Source organism: Rhineura floridana, chromosome 1, assembly GCF_030035675.1.
Source record: "Rhineura floridana isolate rRhiFlo1 chromosome 1, rRhiFlo1.hap2, whole genome shotgun sequence".
NCBI lineage: Eukaryota > Metazoa > Chordata > Lepidosauria > Squamata > Rhineuridae > Rhineura > Rhineura floridana.
In genome coordinates, this window is record NC_084480.1 from 275,755,225 (window position 1) to 275,772,773 (window position 17,549).

At 41.4% G+C, this 17,549-nt stretch overlaps 1 protein-coding gene across 2 annotated transcripts in view; it reads right to left on the reverse strand.

Moving 5' to 3' along the window:
• The window catches only part of ZNF704 (zinc finger protein 704), a 90,044-nt gene that overhangs the window by 27,003 nt on the left and 45,492 nt on the right, over window positions 1-17,549 (reverse strand). For both annotated transcript variants that reach the window (XM_061602089.1, XM_061602079.1), the window contains exon 3: window positions 1,253-1,356. In XM_061602089.1, coding sequence (XP_061458073.1) covers window positions 1,253-1,356 — 104 coding nt within the window. The remainder of the gene's footprint in view (window positions 1-1,252; window positions 1,357-17,549) is intronic.

The window sequence follows — 17,549 nt, forward strand, 5'->3', positions numbered from 1 at the left end:
GGTCTGATCACTTTTGCAAGGCACTATATGCAACAGTCAAATGTGGATTCATGAATTTAATTAAGATGATGGCTGATTATAATGTTAAAGCACATCTCCTGTAAATTTGGTCACTAGAATACCTTCAGCAATAGCACTTGGGTAAGAGAATGCTCTTTGGAAAGGTGCTAGTAGTGCGTAGTTGGTTCTTCTGAAGTCTCTTTTGCATCAGTAGTCAGGAGGGACCAACTTAAAATATCTTGTAGTAGCTAAAATGCTTTTAAGTATCAATTAACGTGGGCACATGTCTCAAACAGTAGCTCAGAAAAGCTACTTATATAAGTCAAGCAGACTTTAAACAATGAAACTGTACAAAAATAGATTTAGAGTTACTACCTGGCTAGTTTTATACCATATAAGCAGGTAACAATGACAAAATATCTAGCTCATGTCCAAATACAAAGATATTAGAAACAATTCTGTAATTCTTTGTGTGTCTGGTACTGCAATGCTTTCATACACATGTGCGTGCACACACACAGTGTATCTGGTATTGACTTCTGAGTAGAGTTTTAAATGCTGTTTGTTCACAGACACTAAAGGAGTGAAAAAAAGCATCCTTCATTTCAAACGTAATTATCAGGTGGTATTTCTGTGTTTTCTGGCTTTTCAATTTCTCTTTACTTTTCTCAAAAATTATTTAAGTCATGAACAACATTTTGAAATGAGAAGAAAGCCTGATAGAATGAGGTTGAATGCAAAGTACAAAACAAACAGAGACTAGGTTTGATTCTTGCTTTACTACCCTCTTTATTATTCTTTCTTATTTAAATAAGAATGTCAATTTGATCTCATGCTCTACATGTTACACAACAGCAATTTTCTTCCTCCTAATTCTTTGCTTGCTTGCTTGCTTGTTTGGTTTTAAACTGAAAAACAGCCAAGAGGCTTCCACTTGGAAAGGAAGAGCGGTGAAGGGAAGGGGCGCCTAACCCTTTCCCCACTCTGCCTGCTCAAAATTGCTCCCTCACCCTGCTGAGAAAAAATGAATAATGAATCATGCATTGGCCACAAGTTGCACAGTAACATAATGGTTTGTAAGATTTATCTTTCTATGTGTTCCAAGTGTACAGTATATGATCTCAGTGTACTATATTCAGGCAGGTACAGTTAAATATCAGCTTCACAAATTTTAATAACTGTTGAGATTTTAAGTTCAAGATCCCTACCACTTTCCATCATCTCTTCCATGCAAGTATGAATACATGCTTACCATTGGGTCGGACAGGAGGGCTGCGGACCAAAGGGCTGGTGGATAAGCTGGTTAGTACCATAGCTGCCGTGACTTTATCCATATCCAGTTCTTCTGAAGATTTTCTGGAACAGAAAGTGATAAAAAAAATCCACATCAGCGGCAAATATAGGCTGGCCAGGGAAGCAATAGTGTTGTTGATATTCCAAGTTCTTCCTGTTCAGATGAACTCTGTAAAGAGCAGCAACCGAAAGGAAGTACAGCTCAGGAGCTGGGGTGGAAACACCTGGTGGTTAATGCCTCCCAATGTACAATAAATGTCCACAGTAACGTTCTCTCTTCCCACCCCCCAGATACTATGGGGGGAATCTAACTATTATACTCAGAGTAAACCCACACTGAAATAAAAGGATATGACTAACAAAGTCCGTTGATTACAATGGGTCTCCTTAAAGTATGATTGATTTAGATACCATAACATAGGATTGAGTTTTAACTGAACCTACCAAGCAACAAATTTGATTAGAACTAAAGTGAGAGATTAGTAACACATTCCCTGCAAATCATCTAGTTCATTGAACACGAAGAAACATTAAAATTAGGCAGCAGGTTTCAGCAAGTGTCTGTTAAAGCACTAGCAGTATTTGTTCTGCTTAGCTGAAGAGTTGTAAGAACATGAAATTCTTTTTTTTAAATGATGATATATATCAACAGCCCCCTCTCAATTTCCCATGAAGCTAATTAAACAAAGTTGCCTCAAGGCAAACATAGTGCACTTTAACATGGAGTTGACTAATGAATGGTAATCATCTAAAGCATCAGGTAGAGAAAGAAAAACTGGCATCATGTGGTGTTACAATGCACTGAAGTTTCTATCTTTCCAAAGCCCGGGAGTTTAAAAAAAAGATTCACAAGGGGCTAGTGCTCTTCAGAAACAATGCTTGATAATGCTTGTCAAGGTTGATGAGAGTTTTCAGTACACCCTTCCCACTACTTTTATTGAATTATCAATACTAAGTTGGTTCACTAATGCTGTAAACATTGTGTGTTTCAAGTCAATCTGTTGAGTTGTAGTGAAATACACAGCATACAGGGGATTAAGCCTTAACTGAGAAATGTGTATAGTCTCGATTGAAGTCCACATTAGATTACTGCTTCAGCACCTAGGATAGCTCCTTGAAAGTTTGAACTAAAACTAGTGTGGATTCCACTGTCTCTCTAACATGGAGCCACCAGCTGCAACTGATCAGGGTCCTTCTCCAGCAGCCCTGGACTTTCAGCTAGTGGGTGGTTGGCTACTGGCAAAGTAATTGGGGAAAAGGACCTTTTCTGTGGAACTACTCTCCTACTTTTGCCTGACACCTCATCCAATCAGCTTTAGATACCATGCTTTAGATTCTATCTATCTATCTATCTATCTATCTATCTATCTATCTATCTATCTATCTATCTATCTATCTATCTATCTATCTATCTATCTATCTATCTATCTATCTATCTATCTAAACATAGCATTTGTATACTGCCCCATAGCTGAAGCTCTCTGGGCGGTTTACAACAATTAAAAACATTAAAAACAAATATACAAATTTAAAAACATGCTTTTAAAAAGCAATTTAAAAACACATGCTAAAATGCCTGGGAGAAGAGGAATGTCTTTTTGGCCCATGATTAGTTACCTTATACTGCTTAGTGGGGTTTTATAGCTATTTATTTATACTGCTTTTAACTGCTGCATTGTTTACTGTTTTGTGGTTTGTATTTTTTTTTTAGTAAATGTATTTTAAATTAAGTTGATTATTTTTGTTTTAATTAAGAAGCCATCTAGAAACTGTTAAAAGTACAAAAACACAGAATCATAGGATAGTGGAGTTGGAAGGGGCCTATCTCCTGAATGTCTCCAATGTAGGAGAGCCCACCACCTTCCTAGGTAATTTGCTTTCATTATCTCATGTTGGATAAACATCTTGCAAGTAAATAAATAAATATTACATATACATGTCAGATTAATGGAGATAGGTAAAATTGTATAGTTTATTAATATAAAAACCTCCAGTACAATTGTTAATAATAAAGCAGATAGGGTCGCAAAGAAAATTGCAGTGTGTGTAGGTTCTGCTCCCTTCCTGACATATGCATCTTTTTTCTTTAAGAGAATGTATACCCCACGTTTCTACTATATGAATATCATCCAAGGCAACTAACCACCATGACCAAAAAAAGCAAAGAACAATCCAACCCCAGTTAAACCAGGAGTAGTTAACATGGTGTCCTCCAGATGTTGTTGCTGCCACCATGGGCTCCTACTGGGAGGAAGGGCAGGATATAAATCTAATAGATAATGTTATTGGACTCCCATCAGCCCCAGCCAGCATGGACAATGGTCAGGGATGATGGGAGTTGTAGTCCACCAACATCTGGAGGGCACTATGTTGGCTACCTCAGTGAAATAATATCTCTGCCCCTGCAGGTCTATCCTCTCTGCCCTATCTTTTGGTCCCACTTGTTTCACTGACTTAAATCCACCTGGGCCTCAAACCCTATGGCAAGACAGCCACTCTCATTTCAGATGGATAGCAAGGGGGACCCAGCCCTCTGTGGTGATTTCCCCACATCCAGCTCTGTATGAACAACCCTATTTTACTCTGCTCTACAGAGCCTGAAGGCCTTAAGGCACAATGGAGGTGGGAAAAGCCACACACATTGCCTAAAATGGAGTCTCATGAGTTGGCACCTTGCTTCTGTGGGGATGGGGAACCTGTGGCCCTCTAGATGTTGGACTCCATCAGCCCCAGCCAGCACGGGCAGTGCAGAGGGATAATGGGAGTTGTAGTCCAACAACTTCTGGAGGGCCACAGATTCCCCATCCCCACAGGACTCCTGCCCTAGCCAAACACTCAAGTGACAATACACAAGCCTGTAGAAAGAAAACAAACATTTGAATTTCAGAATGCAAGTACTATGAATGCCATTTTCTGAGCACAATATATTTGACGGAATTTAGAGTGTGTGTGTGTGTTTTACAGCCAGGGCTGTGGAGTTGGTACGCCAAACCTTCGACTCCGACTCCTCTAGTTTTCTACTCTCCGACTCCAACTCCATCCAAAATTGCTTCCAACTCCACAGCCCTGGAAAGGGCTGTAAATGTCTTTTTAAATTGGAAGCTCTCATAGGAGCATTTTTATCGCTGCCTGAATATGTGCTGATCTTGGCATCACAGCATTTGTCTTCATCTGGGTCCTCTGTCATACACTGACACACAAAATATTTTCCATCTTGAGTTATGGTGAAATGCTCAACTACAGCTGACTTCATGGGAAGCTTCTTTGACATTTTGAATTTATATTTTTAAAAATTTGTCAATCAAAATTTATTTTGAAGCCAGAGTTGGTACATTTCTACCGACTCTGACTCCACAGCCCTGTTTACAGCCATCACAATTAACAAAAATTTGGCAGAAGAAATATACATGACTGCTATCAGAAAATAGCAGAGAATGCAAGACAACTATTGGAGTCCACCTGCTAACATTTAGGGTCTCCAGAGCATTTTATCTGCACAGTATATTTAATGAATTTATAGCTTGCCTTTCAGAAAAAAATTCTCACAATGCAGCAAACACAAACACAATATATTATATAAGTTAAAACTTTAAACCTTCCAACACTGAAATAGTCAGCACATTAAAACAATCAATGTCACAGAAACACAGAAATACTATATAATCAGAATAAAAACAGCACCACAAAATTCAGCAATCCTATTAAAATCAGTGCAAAATGCCCCCCACAAAACACAAATGGGTCTTCATGACATGTTTAAAGACTTGAAGAGTTGGCCTGCCTGATCTCTCTTGGAACAGAGTTCCACAAATGGGGGGCCATCACTGAGAAAGCCCTCTTCCATACACCCATCAATCTAACTGCTCTCACAGGCTGCATCAAAATATAAGGCTGTTAGCCCTGGCATACTAGCAAGGTTCCATTTTGAATTGTTAACAAGTTTCCACATGTTACAGCACAAGTAACATAGCATGGTTACTGGTGATTCCCTTTGAAGCAGCTGAAGAGACTCAAAAGGGCCACAGCCAAACTTGTGTGTATTCTGTAACGCTATGCAAGAAGGCACAACATTTCGTGCTCAGTGCAAAAATCAGCATACAAAGAACACCTGGGAATACAGGCTTGAAAAAGCATAGGGAAGGATGAACATGAAGCTGCCTCATACTAGGTCAAACTGTTTGTTCATCTAGCTCATACTGTCCACCTTGACTGGCAGTAGCTCTCTAGGGTCTCAGGCAGAGGTTATTAGGTTTGTTTTTAAGCACAGCCATAGATTAGGATGGTAAAGAACATGCTTTGTACATTTTCAATATATAATTTCAACCTGCTTGCATCTCCATTAATCGGATCTCAGATTAGAAGATTCAGAAAGCCCTGGAAAGCCTCTATCGAACAGGGTAGATCATCCTTCCCCAACCTGGTATCCTCCAGATGTTTTGCATTCCAACTCTTATTAGCCCCATCCAGCGTGGTCAACAGTCAGGGATGATAGGAGTTGTAGCCCAACAACATCTGGTGGGAACCATGTTGGGAAGGTTGGGGTAAACACGGTACTGGGTTAGATCATGTGATTAACCCACAGCACACATGTGGCCCTCTGGAGTTGTACATGAGGTGGCCCTCTGAATGTCCCCATGATGCTGAAAACATTACCACTCAAAACTTCCAGACCAAGGACTGGCCCTTTGGGTGCCAATCTCAGCCATAGGAAGTGTATAGAGTTGAAGGAGGAAGTGAGAAGAGCATAGCTATGGTCTTTTCAAGGCTGCCTGCTTGTGTCACCTAAGGAAGAGGGAGGATGGCAGGAAAAGAGCAGACTGTCTGGTTGGGGTTGTCTGGCAGGGTGAGAGTGGGGAATGGGGGAGGCTGGCAGGGGGAATGTGTGTGTCAGAAAGGAGTGTCCCAGCTTACTTTGGCCATACCTGTCTGTGGTATGTGGCCAACCACTTCCCGCTGAGGAAATGTGGAATCCAACTCCGGGGTTAGTAAAGACTGGTGGCCTCATATAAGTTGTTATTTAATAAATAAATAAAATTTAAGCAGAACAGCAACAGAAGATTGCAAACATTTTGTTTCTACTTTAAAAAAAATTACATTCACACTTTGAATCAAAGTACAGTAGGGCCCCACTTCTCGGCGTTCCGTTAATACGGCGCCAGTTGGGGCAATCGGCTGGAGGGGGGGCTGGAGCTCCCCGCTCTCCAGCTGATCTTGCTGGAGGAGGGGAAGATCAGCTGTAGCTCTCTACAGCTGTAGATCTCCTCCTCTTCTGGCGCAATCAGACTCCTGCGCTGGATCTGATCGCACTGGAGGAGGGGAAGATCAGCTGTAGAGCGCTACAGCTGATCTTCTCCTCCTCCGCTGTGATCAGCGGGTTAGGTTCCAGTCCCCTGCGCTACAGCTGATCCGTTTTTCGGCAGTTTTCGCTTTTCGGAGGGGTCTGGAACCTAACCTGCCAGATGAGTGGGCCCCTACTGTAATATTTGTGTTCCCAGAAAAAGATGTCTTAAACCCAATAGTCTGGGTTATGATTCTGCTCCAGAGCACTAACTTGTTACTTTTCGGGGAAAGGGATGAGGTATAAAAAGCTGTTGTTTTTCAATTTTAAAATAACAACAGTAAAAAAGCAATTATATAAGTAACTTTTTAAGTAAAAAAGCCTGACACTGATTTTATGCCTTCTACATTAAATTTTACCTTTGTAGTTCCTTTAGTTCCCTATATGTGTGTGTGTGTGCATAGTATTTTATGTATTTTAAGTATTTTAATGTTTTTGTGATTTTACTGTTTACAATTTTATTATGTACGTGTTTGATTTTATTTCTGTAAGCCGCCCTGCGTGCCCTATTATAGGGTAGAAGGGTGGGATAGAAATATTTTAAAATAAATAAATAAATAAAATTAAAATGGCTACTAGCTGCAATGGCTATGTTCTACCTCCACTGTCAGAGGCAGTATGCCAGCTGCTGGGAATCTCAAGCTTCTCAGCTTGTTTGGGCTTCCTATAGACATCTGGCTGGCCACTGTGAGTGAGAACCGGATGCTGGACTAGACCAGCTATTGGCCTGATCCAGCAGGCTCTTCTTATGTTGTTTATGTATATACAGTTTCAACAAATCAAAACTATTAACAGCAAAGAAATAATCACCTTAGCCTCAGTATCCCCTAAATTTAGGGTGGAACTACATATTATGAGAAAAACGTGGGTTCTCACTCTCAATCCTGAGCTTTCATTGAAAAGCAAATGCAGTTATTGGGAAGAGATACTTGTCGGGATAATTTGGGGTGGGGGCAGGGAAGGAGAAGAGAGTTCAATGGGTCTTATTCCAAGGATTGTAGCCTACATCAATTTTCTCCAGTTGAGCTTTAAAACCAGCATTATCTCACAAAGTATATTAATACTATTTTATTATTTTTGTCTCTGTTGTCCTTTCGTCACCTACTGAAGACCTTACTCTTCCAACAAGCCTTCTAAATAGAGACCTTCATCCCAGTATGCATCTGTATTGGAATTGTTTGATATTTCTGTCATTTTATTGCTTGTTGTTTGCTGCCCGCCCTGGGCTCCTTTGGGAGGAAAGACGGGATATACATTTAATAAACAAATACATAATAAATAATACTTAGCTGCAATGACTTTACCTAATACAGTAATGTGTTAATCTGACATTCTCTAATGTGAAATCAGGTCAGTTCCAAACCCCACAGGGAATTCTTAATGAAGTCAAGCAGCTGTGGTTCTTACTGTGTTATGAACCTGATAAAGACAAGAAGCTGAAATGAACATGAGGACTAGTTTCACTGAATTAAAAGAGGGGAGAAATTTATAATAGTTTAAAACATCCAAAACAAGGAAAAATAACTCATTCAGGAACAGATCACAGAACCAGAATCTTAGAGTTGGAAGGAGCCTAAAAGGCCACCGAGTCCAACCCCCAGCTCAATGCAGGAATCCAAATTAAAGCATACCTGAATGTGTTAAATGGTGTTCAGATTTAAGACTTTGAGTTACGATTACAACACCTGTTCCTAATCTGAGATGTCTAAACACTATGCCTCAGAATATTCTGCTGTATCACATGCGAACTTCAAACATGAAATGTTTCAATTATTAGGGCATAGAGGATAAGAAACCTGTGAGGCTAGATTAATAATAGGAATTTAAAAGATGGCTCTAGAAATGAATTAAGACACAAAAAGAAAAGTTACACGTTTGAGGAACTCAACTGATTCATCATTAAGCACAACATTTGTCAGATAAATTTTGACTTAATATACATTTTAAATTCCAAATTATCTCTTTCAATTTGTGCTGTCACTTTACAGTGCACAGTCTTCTATTTGAAGGGCTGTCCTGTCGAAGACCAATTTAATGATAATATAAGAAGGGAGAGGATGCCTTTGAAGTTGTCCATCAATAGTTAACACCTGGACAGCAGACTGAGCAGGCACACAGGTCACCTGATCACAGCCTTTCCCATTATGTTGAGATATATTTCTATTTAAATTAAAGTAAATGGATGGTATCCAATGGTGCTTGTCCACTGATGGAAGGAATCCATGAGTGGAGTGGGGAAGGGTTCAATTTTCGGTGACCCATCGTGCCCCTTGTAGCTCCCTACATCCACTTAAACTTTTCCAGATTTGTTCCATGTTTGGGGAGCCCCAAAACTTGCCTCAGACTGCCATTCTGCTGATGGATTCCCTTCCATCAGCAGATAGTCATCAATGGACATCACCCATTATTTCTATATTTTCATCTATAGATATAAATTAACATATGTGTTTGAATGCAAATCTGTGCTCTCTTCTGTCCTTTTTTTGGCAATTTATACGTGGCCACCTCATTTTCAATTTAACCAGTGCTCATATAATGTAAGGCACATAGCAATATCTTTAAATGGAAATGGGCACAGACACATCTGCCACTTTCATTCCCTCCTTATGACAGCAGCAGCCACTTAAGTGTTACTCAACACAGTACACCTATTAAAATTGATGGACCTATGCTAGTCATGTCAATTCATTTCAATACATCTACTCTGAGTATGACTAACACTGAATACAACCTTAGCCCTCATACATAAATGATCAAATAACACGATTAACTGAATCCTATCACTAATTAGATTAACTACCTTTGCTGCCCTGGGAGCCAACTCTGCATCCCAGCTTCTGAGCACTCAAGGTACAAGACAGTATCCTCAGTCAGTGGTTCCCAAACTTTTGGGTGGAGCTGGGCAGGTAAGTGGTGGCAGCCCTGTATGGAAAAGAGCCACTCTGTCCTGTGAAGATGGCAGGAGCAGCCTTCGCCCTATAGCCAGCCAAAGGAACTCTCCGAAAAGTGGCAACAAGGACCGCTTCAAAATTACTGAGGGTCTTGGCGGACCAGTTAATGACTTTTCTGCCTGTTGTAGTAATTCTAATGCCCTGTGCTAGATGAATTCTTCCACAGAATTCAAATTGTAATACAATAAATATTAAGACATAAAAGAATCAATAAACATACAATTAAAATCAGTATGAATATTTAATGTGATGGATGTGTCACCTCCCATCTTCAACCACATGTCCACAGACATGCCACAATCCACCTGAATGAAGCTCGTGAACCACTGGTGGTCCATGGAACACAGTTTGGGAACCGTGGCCTAAGTATACTCCGCAGAAACAGCAGAGTCTTGCTGTGGGTGGCACCATACTTTACATGGCAAACACAGCTGCTGTGTACACAAGAATATGACACCAGCACTTCATTTAGGAAACATCTAAAACAGCCTTTCCCAACTTTGGGTCCCCAGATGTTGCTGGGCAACAATTCCCATCATTCCTGACCACTGGCCATGCCGATGGGAGTTGTAGTTCAACAACATTTGGGGACCAAAAGGTTGGAAAAGGCTGATATAAAATATAAGACACACTGTTTGGGCTAGCTACCCACCCAGACACATGTGTACATTTATTTATTTATTTGTTACATTTATATACCGCCCCATAGCCGAAGCTCTCTGGGCGGTTTACAGTTTACATGGTTGTTTAAGATGTAACTATGTTTGTCATTCACACTTTACATGTTTGTTAAGGGAAACATAAGTGTACATGAATCAATCATGTTTGCTACCTGAATGTGGAGCCTCCCTCACTGACATACAGGGGAAAAGTCTCCTTTCCTGACAAAGATGTCAGGAAACTACATCATCATCATTACCACCATCATCATAATTCTACCCTTCCCTTCCTCCCAGAAGGAGCCCAAGGGAGCAAACAAGGGACAAAATGCAAAAAACATCTCAAAAACAAAACATCTTAAAACATCTTTTAAAAAAAAATCCTTAAAAACATCTTTAAAAAAGAATTCCAAAACAGACAGACTGGGATAAGGTCTCTACTTAAAAGGTTTCTTGAAAGAGGAAGGTCTTCAGTAGGCGCCGAAAAGATAACAGAGATGGTGCCTATCTAATATTTAAGGGGAGGGATTCTACCCCACAAACCCTCAAAACTCAGTATGTTCATTTCTATAGGTATCATAAATAAAACAAGCACAGGGACTATGTTTTACAGCTAAATTATGCTTATTCTGGAAACAGTGCTTCTAGGAAGAATATATATGCCCTCTAGGAGTTATAAACAGCACCCCAATTTGTGAACAAATCAATTTTCACTGGCTTCTGCTGGTCTGTGAATACCACTTTCCTCTCCCCCTTCTTCTTTAAGAAATGTGGTACCTTTACAATCTGAAGCTACTTCTCCCAATTTACCCCAGAAAACTCTTCTGGGTCCCTCCAGGCATTCTTTTTATTGTGCATTCATGATGATTTGTGCTCATGATGCTCTCAGGAAAAATGTACTTCCACACTGTTTGCACCTGCAAAAGTTTTGGGGTGGCTATACTGCTTCACTTCCAATCAGGTCACGTCCTATGGCTTTCTAATGAAATCCTGTAATTTTTTACACCACAAATGATGTGGGGTTTTTTCCCCATTCCCACCATAATGCAAGAATGTCCCTCCAGATGGCAATAATGTGGTAATATTACGGAAGCATTGCAGAACAACCAAATAAGCAGAATGTATGGACGGTTCTGTATAAATCCTCCATTAGTGCACTATTACTGCATAAGTGACATGCTACAGAATATACCCACAAACACACACACCTCATTTTCAGATTTTTCTCTCTCTCTCCCCCCCCCCCAATCCAAATAGATTTTTATGCTCAGCAAAATATTATCTTCTATTATATTTAACACTAAGCTATTTTGGGGATCCTGAAACACCCACACTCACAACAGATATACTGGGCTAGATGCCAAGCTTCACAGGTTATGAAATCCAAAATGCAATCTATATTTCCTTCTAAATGGGGGGGGGGAGGAAAGCATTTACAGGGGTATGATATTTATCCAGAAAGATTAAAATGCAGTTCTGGAGGAGGAAAAAAGTGGGGGGAGTGGACAATGGGCTTCACAAGTTGGGCTCAGTGTACAGGGTTCTGCTTTCTTCTGTCTTGGGAACAGAATCAATCCCTCCCAGTCCTACAGTACAAGGCAAAGGACCGCTTGGATCACGTCGTGACTGAAAATTTAATTCTGTGCAGGGCTTTATTTTTTATTTTTTAAAAACCCTTTTATCTGTAGGTTTTAAATAATTTATAATGCAGCCTCTCTCTCTCCTGCGCCCTCCTTTATTCTGTTCTGCTGGTGAGCATAGAGAATGCTAATCACCACAGGGCTAAACTGGCACAGCTGCATATCACTGAAGCCCCTCCCCAATGAGCTCATCTCCAAGCAGTGCAAATGAGAATGACATAATGTTTCTCCCAAGCTTGACACACATAAAACTCATTTCTCAAGCCACAGCCACTTTCCTTCGTCAACATAGTTTTTTCCCATCCCAAGATCATTCATTATGGAGAGGGCATATTACACTTCAGAAAAAAACAAAAAAACAAATCTAGTTCTTTAATGTGAGATTAGTCTGCTTCCTCCTCCTTTCACTCATACGAATCTTTAGGCCAGTAATCTTTAGGACAAGAATGCAACCGGCACTGCCTTATTTTCTTCAACTGTAAAATAGACTGAAGCTGCATATTTCTGGACAGAAGAGATGAAAAGACAATGAAAGAAGATGACGGAGACAGGGCATACATCCTCATTTATTTTCCCCCATTAAATTTTTCAGCCTCCTTTTACTTCCGATAACAATTTGCCTATGAGACATTTGAAAATCATCATCATTATTAATCAGAATGTTTAGGATACAGAGAATCCCTTCAAGTTGCTTTACATGGAAGCATCTGAGTAACTGGCATGCGGAGTCTCTGCTGGGACCCATACAACTTTTGACCCAGAAGCCACACTTTCAAGCCACCCCCCCAGAGAGGCTGGCTCCCTTCAACGCCAAACAAACCTGCCATGTTGGAAGCTTGCAATGATGCCTGATCTAGACAAACTGTTCAGTACGCAGTAGCAGCAGCAGTTGGTGGTGCGGTACAGGCAGAGTTTGTTGGGCACCTGGCTTCCCAATGCCAAGTGTTGCTGCCACTTACCAAGAAGGGGAGGACGAGGCACAGGAAGTTCAATGTGGTGCAGGCAAGGCAGTGGAGCCAATCCGACACTTCTGCTGCTATACTGCACTGAGTTCCCCATGCATCACCCCTCTCCCTCTCAGTAAGCAGCAGCGATGCTCAGCATTGAGAAGCCAGGTACACAGTGCACACTGACACATGGCAGAACAGTTTAAAGGCACTCAGGAAAAGAGCAGGGTGTTCAGTCCTGACACCTTGAGGCACGCCCCAAAGCACCTGCCTAGTGAGACAAAGGCCCCATCTGCACTACAGATTTAAAGCAGTCATGACTTCCCTCACAGAATCCTGGGAACAGTAATTTGTTAAGGGCACTGAGAGTTGTTAGGAGACCCCTGTTCCCCCTCACAGAGCTACAATTCTCAGAGTGGTTTAATAGTCAATCCCTCTTCCCAGGGCATTCTGGGAACTGTAGCTTTGATGAAAGGAATGGAGAAGCAGGCCAGAGGGCTGGCTCTTTAAGAGTCTCTAGGATTCTAAGAAAGGGACAGAGCACAGGAGAGGTGGACTGGAGGCAGAGGCTTAGTCCTACGCTTTTCTTTCATCAGAGAAAATCGTATGACAATTCACGGTCTTCTCCAAATCAACACACCATCACAACAGCTTTCAAAACCAGCCTTAAGTGAAAACAGATATAAAGGATGCCTTAACTCAGCCTTTCCCAACCAGTGTGCCCCAAATGTTGTTGGACCACAACTCTCATCAGCCTCAGCCAGCATTGCCAATGGCTGAGGCTGATGGGAGTTGTGGTCCAACAACATCTGGAGGCACACCGGTTGGGAAAGGCTGCCTTAACTGAAGGCACTTTGACAGTATCAAATAACTAAAGTCTTAAAAACCCCCACAAATGCTTAGTTTTGCTGTTTGAGAAGACCAAACAAATTAAACACACACAAAGATGTCAGCTTTTTCCCATCTTGCTTTAATAAGCACAGATGTCTGGCACTTCAACAGTTATTTTTGTACATCGCTTAACACAAGTCACAAAGCAACTACTTTTACTGAGGATGCTGCCTGCTGTTTTAACAGTTTCCTGAAATTTCACAGCTATTTCTTCAAGTCTCCAGGTTAAAAAATAAGGCATATCCTTACTTCATGATCAAGCTATTATGGCCATGGAGTACAGCTCTTCAAGCAAAGGTTCTTAGCATAATCATTCTATAATATATAATAAGGTGTATGTAGTGGTGGCAATATAATATAAACAAATAAACATTTATTTATTTGATTCATGAGGATGTATACCCCACCTTTCTACTGCTCTAACACCACTCAGGGAAGCTTCCACGTTTGTTCCCACAAGAAAGGAGGCTAAATCTAAATTAATGCGATACAGAACAGCTATACACAAGCAACAATGCTACCAATTTCAACAAGTATAGCCCAGGCACTATAATAATATCATAAAACCAAAATGTCTAGCACATTACATAAGAACATAAGAAGAGCCTGCTGGATCAGGCCAGTGTCCCATCTAGTCCAGCATCCTGTTCTCACAGTGGCCAACCAGGTGCCTGGGGGAAGCCTGCAAGCAGGACCCGAGTGCAAGAACACTCTCCCCTCCTGAGGCTTCCGGCAACTGGTTTTCAGAAGCATGCTGCCTCTGACTAGGGTGGCAGAGCACAGCCATCACGGCTAGTAGCCATTGATAGCCCTGTCCTCCATGAATTTGTCTAATCTTCTTTTAAAGCCGTCCAAGCTGGTGGCCATTACTGCATCTTGTGGGAGCAAATTCCATAGTTTAACTATGCGCTGAGTAAAGAAGTACTTCCTTTTGTCTGTCCTGAATCTTCCAACATTCAGCTTCTTTGAATGTCCACGAGTTCTAGTATTATGAGAGAGGGAGAAGAACTTTTCTCTATCCACTTTCTCAATGCCATGCATAATTTGATACACTTCTATCATGTCTCCTCTGACCCGCCTTTTCTCTAAACTAAAAAGCCCCAAATGCTGCAACCTTTCCTCGTAAGGGAGTCGCTCCATCCCCTTGATCATTCTGGTTGCCCTCTTCTGAACCTTTTCCAACTCTATAATATCCTTTTTGAGATGAGGCGACCAGAACTGTACACAGTATTCCAAATGCGGCCGCACCACAGATTTATACAACGGCATTATGATATCGGCTGTTTTATTTTCAGTACCTTTCCTAATTATCGCTAGCATAGAATTTGCCTTTTTCACAGCTGCCGCACACTGGGTCGACATTTTCATCGTGCTGTCCACTACAACCCCGAGGTCTCTCTCCTGGTCGGTCACCGCCAGTTCAGACCCCATGAGCGTATATGTGAAATTAAGATTTTTTGCTCCAATATGCATAATTTTACACTTGTTTATATTGAATTGCATTTGCCATTTTTCCGCCCATTCACTCAGTTTGGAGAGATCTTTTGGGAGCTCTTCACAATCCCTTTTTGTTTTAACAACCCTGAACAATTTAGTGTCGTCAGCAAACTTGGCCACTTCACTGCTCACTCCTAATTCTAGGTCATTAATGAACAAGTTGAAAAGTACAGGTCCCAATACCGATCCTTGAGGGACTCCACTTTCTACAGCCCTCCATTGGGAGAACTGTCCGTTTATTCCTACTCTCTGCTTTCTGCTTCTTAACCAATTCCTTATCCACAAGAGGACCTCTCCTCTTATTCCATGACTGCTAAGCTTCCTCAGAAGTCTTTGGTGAGGTACCTTGTCAAACGCTTTTTGAAAGTCTAAGTACACTATGTCCACTGGATCACCTCTATCTATATGCTTGTTGACACTCTCAAAGAATTCTAATAGGTTATACTGAGACAGGACTTTCCCTTGCAGAAGCCATGCTGGCTCTGCTTCAGCAAGGCTTGTTCTTCTATGTGCTTAGTTAATCTAGCTTTAATAATACTTTCTACCAGTTTTCCAGGGACAGAAGTTAAGCTAACTGGCCTGTAATTTCCGGGATCCCCTCTGGATCCCTTTTTGAAGATTGGCGTTACATTTGCCACTTTCCAGTCCTCAGGCACGGAGGAGGACCCGAGGGACAAGTTACATATTTTAGTTAGCAGATCAGCAATTTCACCTTTGAGTTCTTTGAGAACTCTCGGGTGGATGCCATCCGGGCCCGGTGATTTGTCAGTTTTTATATTGTCCATTAAGCCTAGAACTTCCTCTCTCGTTACCACTATTTGTCTCAGTTCCTCAGAACCCCCTCCTGAAAATGTTAGTTCAGGTTCAGGGATCTGCCCTATATCTTCCACTGTGAAGACAGATGCAAAGAATTCATTTAGCTTCTCTGCAATCTCCTTATCGTTCTTTAGTACACCTTTGACTCCCTTATCATCCAAGGGTCCAATCGTCTCCCTAGATGGTCTCCTGCTTTGAATGTATTTATAGAATTTTTTGTTGTTGGTTTTTATGTTCTTAGCAATGTGCTCCTCAAATCCTTTTTTAGCATCCCTTATTGTCTTCTTGCATTTCTTTTGCCAGAGTTTGTGTTCTTTTTTATTTTCTTCATTCGGACAAGACTTCCATTTTCTGAAGGAAGACTTTTTGCCTCTAAGAGCTTCCTTGACTTTGCTCGTTAACCATGCTGGCATCTTCTTGGCCCTGGCGGTACCTTTTCTGATCTGCGGTATGCACTCCAGTTGAGCTTCTAATATAGTGTTTTTAAACAACTTCCAAGCATTTTCGAGTGATGTGACCCTCTGGACTTTGTTTTTCAGCTTTCTTTTTACCAATCCCCTCATTTTTGTGAAGTTTCCTCTTTTGAAGTCAAATGTGACCGTGTTGGATTTTCTTGGCAATTGGCCAGTTACATGTATGTTTAATTTAATAGCACTGTGGTCACTGCTCCCAATCGGTTCGACAACACTTACATCTCGCACCAGGTCCCGGTCCCCACTGAGGATTAAGTCCAGGGTTGCCATCCCTCTGGTCGGTTCCATGACCAACTGGTATAGGGAATAGTCATTTAGAATATCTAGAAACTTTGCTTCTTTGTCATGACTGGAACACATATGTGGCCAGTCTATGTCCGGGTAGTTGAAGTCACCCATTACTACCACATTTCCTAGTTTGGATGCTTCCTCAATTTCATATCTCATCTATCGTCTCCCTGAGCATTTTGATCAGGGGGACGATAGATCGTTCCCAGTATTAAGTTCCTCCTGGGGCATGGTATCACCACCCACAACGATTCTGTGGAGGAGTCTGCCTCTTTTGGGGTTTCGAGCTTGCTGGATTCAATGCCTTCTTTCACGTATAGAGCAACTCCGCCACCAATACGTCCTTCCCTGTCCTTCTGATATAGTTTATATCCAGGGATAACCGTATCCCACTGGTTTTCTCCATTCCACCAGGTCTCCATTATGCTCACTATATCAATGCTCTCCTCTAAGACCAAGCACTCCAGTTCTCCCATCTTGGTTCGGAGGCTCCTAGCATTAGCGTACAGGCACTTGTAAGCAGTGTCTCTCTTCAAGTGTCTTTGGCACTTGTGGTTTGGCCTGTGGTAATTTTCCTCTTCTGAATTTATATCCTGTGCCCCTGCTCTCACAATGCCTACTTCTAGGCCTACCCCTTTTAAAATTTCATCATTTCTTTGGTTCTTATCCCAGGGGGGAGGTTTATTCCGAACCGGACCTTTCTCAGCTCCTGTCGGGTTTCCCCCCTCAGTCAGTTTAAAAGCTGCTCTGCTACCT